The 10,617-nt window shown below is 49.4% G+C and overlaps 1 protein-coding gene across 1 annotated transcript in view; it reads right to left on the bottom strand.

The window, feature by feature from the left end:
• Positions 1-262: 262 nt before the first annotated feature.
• NTF3 (neurotrophin 3) overlaps positions 263-10,617 on the bottom strand; it is a 66,949-nt gene continuing 56,594 nt past the window's right edge. Inside the window, exon 2 of the mRNA XM_059184571.1 lies at positions 263-1,369. Coding sequence (XP_059040554.1) covers positions 575-1,369 — 795 coding nt within the window. The 3' untranslated portion in view covers positions 263-574. The remainder of the gene's footprint in view (positions 1,370-10,617) is intronic.

Below are 10,617 nucleotides of genomic sequence, written 5' to 3'. Positions count from 1 at the left end.
TAAAATTGCCAGGATTGTTGTTACTGTTCCGGGACTGTAACCTTGGAGCAAATCAGAGTTCTAACTGGCAAAAGCAACAGCTGAGAGAGGAGAGTAAGTCCCTGACAGTGAACTTGTTGGAGGGAATGAAGCGTGGAGCTCAAAGCTACTGTGTGTCATCCCAGGGAACGTGCCAACAGGGCATTTAGTGAACTGATCAAACATGAAGTAGACCAGAAAGGGGGTGGGCATCATTGTGTCTACACACAACTCTGACAGCATCTGATTTTAACAAGTTTACTAAAACGACAGTCATGGCCTTGACAAATACTGAATGCAGAATACTGGTGTACATAGATTTTACAGAGCGGCTCCCGAGAGCCAGGTCACAAAATAAGGTTTAACAGATGGGAGAGGCCTGAGGGAAGGCAAGCACACGGATTTTATTGAGAAAAAAGCTTATATACTGTAGGGTTGCTGAAGTTTAATAAATAAAGGTCAACTTATAATATATAAAAACAATATAAACATTTATATGCTACATGCATATCATATAATTTAAAGTAATAATTTATATATGGGGAGAGATGCCAATTTATGTTCTTCCGATTTTTCTCGACAAGGCACACACACAGGAGGTGTCTATCCGTATCCATCGCCAGCCCACAAGTTTATTGTTTTCTGACGTCAGTGCTCGGACGTAGGTCTGGGACGTTTTGCACTGAGAGTTCCAGTGTTTATCGTCAATGCCCCTGCAACCGTTTTTGACGGGCCTGGCTTCTTTACATCGTGTCTCATAAAAATATTGTTTGACGGGAGAGTTGCCGGTTTTGATCTCCCCCAGCACTGTCACCTGGTGTCCCCGAATGTCGATGGCCGATGACTTGTCGGTTACCCACAGACTCTCGCTGTCGCATACGGAGTACTCCCCTCGGTGACTCTTGTGCTCCGCGTACCTCTTCCTCCGTGACGTTCTGTTTGCGGCCACAGGGTTGCCCACGTAATCCTCCATGAGATACAAGGGAGGGGGCTGCAGGGGGGTGCTGTCACTCAGCAGGACCCGGGGCGAGCTGTAGCGCCTCTGCTGCCGCAGCAGTTCCGTGTCCGTTGCAATCACTGGCTGGAATTCCGACTTGGCGGGCTCTCGCTGCTCCGGCTTGCGGGGGGCCTCTGCTTTGGGCAGGGTGCTCTGGTAATTCTCCTTAATGTCCACCATCTGCTTGGAGAGCTTGTTCTTCAGAATATCTGCCTGGATCAGCTTAATTATCAGGGAATTTAGCGAGTCTTCGGGCAAACTCCTTTGATCCATGTTGTTACCTTGGATGCCACGGAGATACGCGAGAAATATCACATAAAACAAGATGGACATCACCTTGTTCACCTGTAAGATCTGAAAAGGAAATGCAGGTGTTAATGGGAGCCTGTGGCAGCTCAGTCCATGTCACTGTGGGTTGAGCAACCCTGCGAGAGCGACCAGGCTCCTCTCTGATGTCGGGAGACCAGGGTTGTTGATTTCTCTCCTTGGGAAATACCGCCTTTGAATATCTAATAGTACCTTCCCCCACCCCTAGAATTTCACCTGCCTCTCCCCCAGTAATCTTTCCTGTAGCGTGGCGGCTGTGTGCTAGGGAAAGAGGGGTGCGTGTGCGCACATGTCATTGTGTGTCTCGTGCCCCTGAGCCGACAGAAGGCAAGATCCTTTTTTTTTTTTTTTTTAAACTAAATAAACCAAAAACATAAGTGGCGAGGTCTTTGGTGTGGAAGAGTTAGGGTTTTCCACAGGACCTGGGTCGCCAAGAGTCTCCAAAGCAGAGGGAGGAGCAGACTCACACTTAGAACTTCTGCCTCCGCCTCTTTCCTAGACAGAAGCCCCCCACGGCATCTGCAGACTTCTATTGTGTGCAGATGTTGTCCGGCTGCTTCTTTAAATATCACCTGAGCCCGAGAAGACCACAGTCCACTCCAACTTGGCAAAATGTGAAGCTGTACCTGAGAACTATGAAGGCATATTTGCATTCTTTTAGCAACAGGTACAGACTTGCGAATGGTCTTAAGGAACATAGCTCTACCGCCCTCCCCTACACCTGATGCAGCTTCTGGGTCTCTGGAAGGAATACCCTGAGGCTGGGGACGGGTCACCTGCCTGTGCACTGCAACATCTGCACGGGCTCATCTCTGGCCAGACCACGTCTGGGAAGCTGGTCCCCCACCCTGGTCATGAACATGGGGGCTGCCCTGCGCTCTGGGAGAGGGCCCAGCTGAGCTCGCCGAAGGACATGCCTCACCAGGGCCCCCAACGGCTTCCCAGAGACCCCTCCCCAGCAGAGCACTACCTGCAGGACTTGGAGGCATAGCAACAGCCAGCTCAGGTTAATGGGCTGGACTTGCCCGGAACAGCAAGATTCCTTGTGGATTCATTTTTTCCCCCTTTTGTATACAATGTTTCCTTTGGGGGTTACATTTTCATTTTGCTATCTCCTTATTTAAATGGAACTTGAACTCGTCCGCACTCTCCTTCTGTTGCCAGAGCAGAACCTCGGCACGCGGTTTCCGTTGGGTCCTTATGGGATTATAGGGCTGATCTCCAGATACCTTTCTGGCTGGTTTCTCCCTCACTAGAGCAAAGCCCAGCTTTTCCGAAGGTTGGCGCTGGAAAGAGACTCTTCAGGCTGGGAGGGCTGGCAGCAGGAGCGATCTCCACCTGCTCTCTGATCCACACCACCCCCATGAGGTAGCCAAACCTTAGTTACCATTGCTATCACTTCACTGGCCCCCAGGGCCTCACGGTTTCCTCTTTAAGGCCCTAAGCATGGAAAATAAAAGCCCTTCCCTTGGTTCACCTTTGGTATTTGCCGAGAGACTTTAGTAAATCCAGGGGGAACGTAGAAGGGAAATAAACAAGAGAGACACAGGAATCAGAGAAGCAACCCTGCTTACGAGGTACCCATGTCTGAGCTTGCCCACACTAACTTGCTCCCGGGACTTCCAGATGCGGCCTCTTTCCCCATCTTGTCTGAAGTACTGCTCTCCTGTCCCCAAAGGCCAGCAATGCTGCGAGCACTTTGCTCCAACTTCCTCCTCCTGGCTCGAGGCCCACCTCTTTGATAAGGGGATCATCTTCCTTCCATGGGAACCACTCTTGCGGACAACAGACTCCTTCAAGGTCAAAGCTGAGAGAAGGATTCTAGATTCACTGCCTACCCCTAGAGACTGCTCCAAGAATCCCATTATCCTAAGAAAGTGGTTCCCACAGGATAACTACTCTCCCTCCCACTCTGCATATAATTGACATTTCCTTCAATGTTGCAGCCCAACAAAACGAACCTTGAACACAAAATGTACAGCATGCATGCAACTAGAATTGCATGCCCTTTCTCCCCTATCCAAAGGGAATACAGCTGCAATAAAGCAATTTGGGATAAAGAGTCTATCAGAAAACAATTTATTAAATCCTCCCAAAGCCCAGCCACTGTAAGCAAAGAATACACAGGGTACCTGCTCATAGGGAAAGAGATCAAAGACGGACAGAGAGGGGGGCTCCCAGAGAGAATGAGAGTCAATGTACTGACCAGCCAGGGAGTGACAAGGGGCCCCGGACAGGAAGATAGACCGATGGGGCCGGTGGACTGGGGATGCAAAGGGGAGAGTCTTTATGGCTGGGGCCTGAACTCGGAAGCAAAGGGTTTCAGGTGTAGAAGAGCTGTATAAAGAAAGCATTGAATCCAGCTCCTTCATTGAATAGACGATGAAAACCTAACGGCGGTTGAAGAAGGAAGAGAAACGCACAGGGTAGAGGGGTCCTCTGCCCTCCCGGCCTAGTGGCCCTTTCTGTCAGGTTATGGCTGGGTGTGCACACCTGGGCCCCAGCCCATTTGCTCTTCCAAAGCTGTGTAACAAGCTTTAGGAGCCGTGTGCATGTGCTGTTCCCTTCTGCCGGCACGCTTTCCTCAGCTCTCCTGCTGAAATTACACTAATTCTTCAGTGCTGGGCTGGAAAGTGAACTTTTCTACGAAGCCCCCTAAAGAGCAACAAGCCCCCCAATGCGGCAACCATCACTTCCTTTGCATTCCTGTGGCATATTTCTGATTGGCTGTGGTGGCAGGTATGACCAGCCTCAGGGGTCTCCCTGCTCTACTCACTAGATTCCCTCTCCTCTAAGGCCAGGAGACCCTTCCTGCCTGTGCCTCCCCCCTGCGTCCACACCACGGTGAACACATGGTGAACACACGTTGAACACATGGTGGAGGTGGAGGTCTGGGTGTAAAGAGGTAAGGACGGAAGGGAGGGGGGCTGAAGGCAGAAGAGCGACCTGATTTGGAGGGCCTCGTGAGGAGACAATTTAGAGACAGGGTGGTGGCAGGAGGGGCGACTACCTTTCAGCCAACTCTCCAAGCCCCCCACGTACATGCTCCATTGTCCCACCAGACCTCACTTACAAAACACAGATTTGAAGATAAAATTCTTAAGAATTTCCAAATGACCACCACAGGGCATTAAACCCTGAGTGTGGGGTCCATTTTGGTGAAGTTGTATGAAGGTAAGAGTAGAAATTCATTTTGGGTTGGGAGGGATGGGCAAAGCCCAATGAGCGTTTCATGGGAGGAGACACATTTGGAGTTGTGGGCAGAAGCCATAACTTCAGCAGCAGTCTCGGGGGCAAAGAGAGCCCACTGGGGATGCACAAATTGAAAAGTCTCTCGTGACTACCTGCTTTCCTCCTCTGGGTAGTGGCAACCAGGAACTGTGGGAATGAGGGGCGCCAGGGTGTATCAGTCGGTTAAGTGTCTGTCTTTGGCTCAAGTCATCATCCCAGGGTTCTGGGATCGAGCCTGGCATCGGGCTCCCTGCTCAGCGGGGAGCCTGCTTTTCCCTCTGCCACTCACCCTACTTATGCTTTCTTTCTCTCAAATAAATAAAAAATCTTAAAAAAAAAAAAATGGAAATGTGGGAACTAAATGGGACAGTGGGAGAAGTCAGGATTGTCAGGCAGAAACATTGTATCATGGAAATGGCCCCAAATTGCCAGAGTATGCTGATCCTTAAAAGCAGAATGACTTGTAGTTGATTTTATTACCGTAGCTTCTGCCCGGACAACACTCAATGCTGTCCCAGTGCGGACGGCTCCTACTACCCCACCTTACTGTGCCCTGCCTCCGGGAGCCCAAGGCATTGTGTGGATTAGAACCCAGGTCTCCCAACTCTTTTAGACAACTCAGCTCCTCTCGGGTCCCAAGCACAGAAACTCAACACAAAGAAATCAGGCCACCACTGTGGGTGGGGGTGAGGCACACACAAAAAATTAATAATGTAAGAACATTTCCAAATGCCTCTTAGCATTAGTTCTACTTATTTTTGGAGCTCTGCTGTTTCTTACCATTGAATCCAAAACCTTACCATGATACTTGAGAATAAGTTAGGGGAATAAATCAAGTGCAGACTGGTAAGGGTTTCTAACCCACTTTTAAGGCTGCATTAAAACCCAGCAGGAGTGCCTATGGCTATCCCCTTGATGATCTGCTTGTAGTTTTTTCACAGTGAGCAAGCCAAGGAATGGTGCTACCTGACCTCTCCAAAACACAGATGTCTGAAGCTGGAAAGGACCCCGTGTAAACCCCTCATTTTATAAGTGAGAAAACTGAGGCCCAGGGTGGCGATGGAGGGAGTCATCTGAGATTAGTCTCCTCAGTAATGGCAGAGAATGACAGAGGACACCTGGTTCTAAAGCTCAGTGAATAAATGTGGCTTGTGCAAAAGCAACATTATCATGGCGGGTAAAGATGAAATCTATGTGAGAGCTCCCAGCACAGTCTCTGGCATGGAGTGGTACCCTGGGAATATTCGTTGAATGTGAATTTGAGTTCTCTGTGGCTGCAGAGTCGCTGTACACCTGTCCTCCACACTCATGTACGAGGTACCAAGCAACGGGAGTCAGGAATTCCTTTTCCGCATACAGCCCACAGCAATCTGCTCCAACACAGAGCATTCTCCCAAATGCCACTGCTAGCAAGTGCTTGGATCTCAGGCCAGCTACACGAGTTGTGGGAGAAGAAAAGATTATTGCCTATTGGAAGCACAAAGAAGAGGGAAATCGCAAAAGCAAACATGCATGGGAAACTGTGAAGTGGTGTTTCTGAATATGGCCGGGGGTAAGAACCTAGATCTGATCTCCGGGTCCTTCTGGTCACCAAAGCCTGCAACTTCCCCCCCATCTTCTGGGATGGGTTTTCTCCAGAAGGCTAGTTCCCTTGAGTGGGGAGAGAAGAAAGGAAGGCAGCTCTGGCTTGACTGCCGTGACCCAGGCAAGGCACGTCAGTGAATTTTTCTATTTAGAAGGACCTCTATGGTCCTTCTCTTTTGGTCGCTGTTAATAAGGACCCCATCCAAGCATTCTGTTGTGTTATCATTGGCCTTATATCTTCTCTTGGCTGGGGGGGGGGGCAAGCCTTCTTCATCCACAAGTGCCCTCTGCTTAGCACAGAGCTGGTCCATTGCAGAGTCTCAAGGTCTACTTGGTGAATGAGTGCCTACCACAATCGAGACTTGCCCAAGACACTGCTCACTGGCCCGAGATCCCACACAGGCTTCTGCCAAGCCTGGTCTGGAAGCCACTCAACCCTGCTTTCTTTTTCCCAAAGAAAATACAAGGCCTGGCTCTGAAGTAGGCCATGGTCCCCAGGCTCTTCTTGGCTATAATTGGAAAAAGACCTGTTAAAGACCTCAGTAAAACCCCCTTCCTACATTCTCCCCAGTGCCCATTTCCCCTGCTCAGAGTTTTCCAAGATCCTGACCAACTAGCAGATGCTATTTTCCTCACTTAGAAATGCTTTCCCACATATGGTGTTTTCTCAGTCCCTGGAGCAACATTCCTACAAGGTTTCACCATCCCTCAAAATACTCAAAAGAGAGCAACTTCTGATTTCTCCTTTCTGGCTCAGTTTACAGCACACACACACACACACACACACACACACACACACACACAGGGTTTTTGGGCAAAGCGGCTGAAATGGAAAAGAAAGCTGGGTGGGGAGTAAGGTGGGAAGGACCTGGCCCACAGCCACCCTTGTCTGTCCTGTCACACATGAACACCTGGGGTGCTCTCCTTTGAGTTCTAATTTACCTCTCCACGACTAGCTTCCCAGCACATGTGTCTCCTCCTGATCGTGGATCCGGAGCCCTTGCTTGCTCCACTTGTGGAATGAAGGTTTAGCCTGGTTGGAGTGGGAACATCAGCCAGGGACCGACATACATTAAATCTCTAATCTCGGTAGGTACTAACATTTCCCATTTCAGATGGGGAGACTGAGGCAGGAGACGGTTACTAACCAGCTAACAAGCAGCAGAGTCAGGATTTGATCACAGTTTGGCTCGGGAATTGATGCCCTTGTGGACTATGCTATGAGGTCTGTCTGTCCCTGCTCTGGAACATTCCAAAGAGTTTATTTCCAGACAAAGTTCAAGTTCTGAGGCTGGAACCAGGGAGTTTGAGCACCTCCCCCAGGAATCCCCAGATCTGGGCAGAGCTTCTAGGGTTTGAGGCCACCACTCCTGTTTCTTCCTGCCCATATTCCCTGTGAGAGTGTTTGCCATGGAAGTAAACAAACTCCTGTCCCCCTTTGGCCCCGTTCCTCTGCGGGTCACCCATCCTTGCAGAGGCCATGTGTTGTAGTGGACGGAGCACCAGATGCCCCATCTCAAGGCCTGGCGTTGGCGCCAGTGCTGGAAATCAGGGTGACTTACAAATAAGGCATAGGGGCTGAGCTCTAGCTGTCCTCAGGGAGGAGGCATGAGATCAAAGGGAAGTACTTTTTAATGTGCCAAGTTTTTAATATGCAAATTCAAGAGATTTCATTATTTCTGGTGTGGCCATATCTGGAGGCAAATGCATTTCTCTGGCTGGGTTAACAAGGACACTGTCCAGCTGTATCCAGAGGGCCTAATGCTTTGGAGAATTCCTGCAGCTATGACATGGTCACTGACTAATGTCAAGGGCTCAAAAGACTACATCCTGCCAGATAACCCTAATATCTTATTCAGGGACGGGAAAGGGGGAGAGGTGGGAAAGCGACAGATTTAAAGTAGAATGACAAAAAGGAAAGGAATGTGGTGGAAATATTAAACTCAGGCCATACAGAAGACTGGCTAAGCATGTTCCCCATATCTTAATTGCAAAATTAATTCAAATTGGCTTTGTTCTGAACCCAGGTCCTGAGGCCTGAAAATTAGTCAGTGGGGCCATATGAAGATGTTCTGACCCATGACAAGGCTGGTCGCCGGGAGAGAGATCCCAGCGGAGCCTCCACTGGGGATTGATCTGGTTTTGGTTAATCTCTTTATTAATGATCCGGAAGCAGGAGAGAGGAAAAAGTGGCAGATTAATTAAAATGCACAGATGACGCTCAAAGGGAAGGTGCTACAAACACCGGCGAGGACAGACCAATTATTCCCCAGCACCCGTGGGGGTTGGCAGCCTGGAAATAGCACGATGAGATTCAAACTGGAAACACGTAGGTTAACTCACTGGGGGCAAGATGAATCCAAAACCAACAAGGGAGGGAAATGCTTGTAAAGGGATGAAGGGAAAGAGCGACTTGGAAGGGCTACAAGGAGTAAAGGAGAAATGAACTCACATGACAAGGGCAGTGTGGGTTTCCACGGCCCTGGCTTCTTCCCCTATAGCCCTACGGTCTTTCCTAAATCCCACCTCATTCACTCTGAGCACGCCTTTGGAGTGGAGGCAACTCTTAGGTTCCCTGTCTTACAAAGCAGAAAACTACATAAGTTGAGCTTCAGAGAGGGCAAGAAACAGAGCCAGGACTGGAGAGCAAGGGGATGGCTATGCCCAGAAGATGCCGACCAGCATGTTCTGTGTTCCCCCGGACCGGAAGTGAGCGGTGATTGGAAGAAGAGCCTCCCCTCCATGCTTCACTTGGTGACACCTCATTTGAGGGCTCTGATCCCTGGGCGGAGACCGCACCTGCACAGTCCAAACATGAGAGAGCAGAGGCAGGGAGATGGACTGCTCTCCTGTTCCTCTTGTTAAAATACTTAACAAAAAATGGGGACAGAGACAACACGTGGCCTAAGATCTGGGATAGGACAAGGTCCTCAACTTTCAGGGGCTGCTGGCTTCCCAGGGGGAACGAGGCACACAGTCAACAGGGAAGGCTTATTCTAGAACGAAATGAAACAAATCAGAGCGCCTCAGAAGTTTTCCTCACCTCCCTCAGGAAGGAATTTCTGAAACTGGTCCCTCTTGGGAGCCCCAAAATGAGGAAGGCAGATTCCAGAATGGACAAAGAGTCCGTATTCAAAAACCAAGCTCGATGCCCTGAGATGGAAGTTGAGAGTTGTGAGTTTGCTTTGTGCAGCTGTTGGAAGAGGAATTTTACATTGTTCAAAGCTTAGTCTCCACTCTGGCCCCAAGGCAGTGAAAGACGGAAGGTATGGCATACGTCAAAACAGTGTGCCTCAGCAGCTCCAAGAGCAAGGTAGCACAATTGTTCCCCAGGCCACGGAAGCCTCTAGCGTGGCCCTGTCTTGGCAAAGAGATCTGAAAGGAGCTTCGTATGCCAACACAAACCCCAGGAAATCCAGATTTACTTTATCCTTTGCATACTAAACTCTCCTTTCATGGCCAGAGGCTGGACAAGGAAGGTTCTGCAGAGAAAATCTGAGTCAATCATCTACCGGCCATAATGTATTGTTACATTTAGTATTCTTTGTTCTGGGCCCTAACACTCACCCTCCACTGCACATAAAAGTGCATGCATGGGCTTGTGTGTGTGTGTACGTGCACACGTGCACACATGGGGGCACCAATTCATGTGCACAAACACACATACACACACACACATTGTAGTCCCCAAGACATTACAGCCAGGCTAATTTCTAAATTATTGCGTCATGAAATATCCTAAAACATTTTGATTTTGGTTTTGTTTTCTGCATTGGGGAAGACCCTGTTTTCCGAGTGTGAAAACACACAAGAGAAGCTTACTTCCATTGTATAGACAGCTGAGGGGTACGCTGACATGAAAATCCCAGCATCAGAGAATAACTGTCCAAGTTAACCTTTTGCTTTACATTTGTGCCTCATGTTGGGGTTGGGTTCATGAGCTGGACATCAGCACTACCTGCAGAGTTCTTTAGCTCTAAGTTAGTATTACTACAAGGTAGGGGCTGCTGAGTAATTGCTCTTTAATAAATATAATAAGTAATGATGACGATGATGATGATAAGTTATTTATTTTGTCCACCCAGCCAAGAATGAGTCTCAAAATGGCAGGAAAAGAAGTAGGCTTCACCTTGAGAGCTGGAAGCTCAGGGAAATCCCGAAGCGCGACTTCCATCCACGCTCTGGATGCCTCTTCCAAACCAAGACCGCAGCTGCCTTGGCAACACCCAAACCCCTGTGCATCAACCAGAGCAGTGGCAGGAGAACAGGATCAACCCAAACCATATTGGTTTGGCCCCATGAAGACTTGGCTGCGGTGTGGTCAGATGGCAGCCTTTCTCCTCCAGGCTTGGTGATTGGGCCTGTGTCAAATACAGCCTCAGTCTCCCCCTCAGGCTTCCCGCTGGCCTCACAGCCAAACTCCTTTCATGAGGATGAGGGATTGGCAAATGGTCCGGGCT

The sequence above is a fragment of the Mustela lutreola genome, chromosome 8 (genome assembly GCF_030435805.1).
Source record: "Mustela lutreola isolate mMusLut2 chromosome 8, mMusLut2.pri, whole genome shotgun sequence".
Taxonomy (NCBI): Eukaryota; Metazoa; Chordata; class Mammalia; order Carnivora; family Mustelidae; genus Mustela; species Mustela lutreola.
Note: the sequence above shows the minus strand (reverse complement) of the source record. Positions and strands in the feature narration are given on the sequence as shown.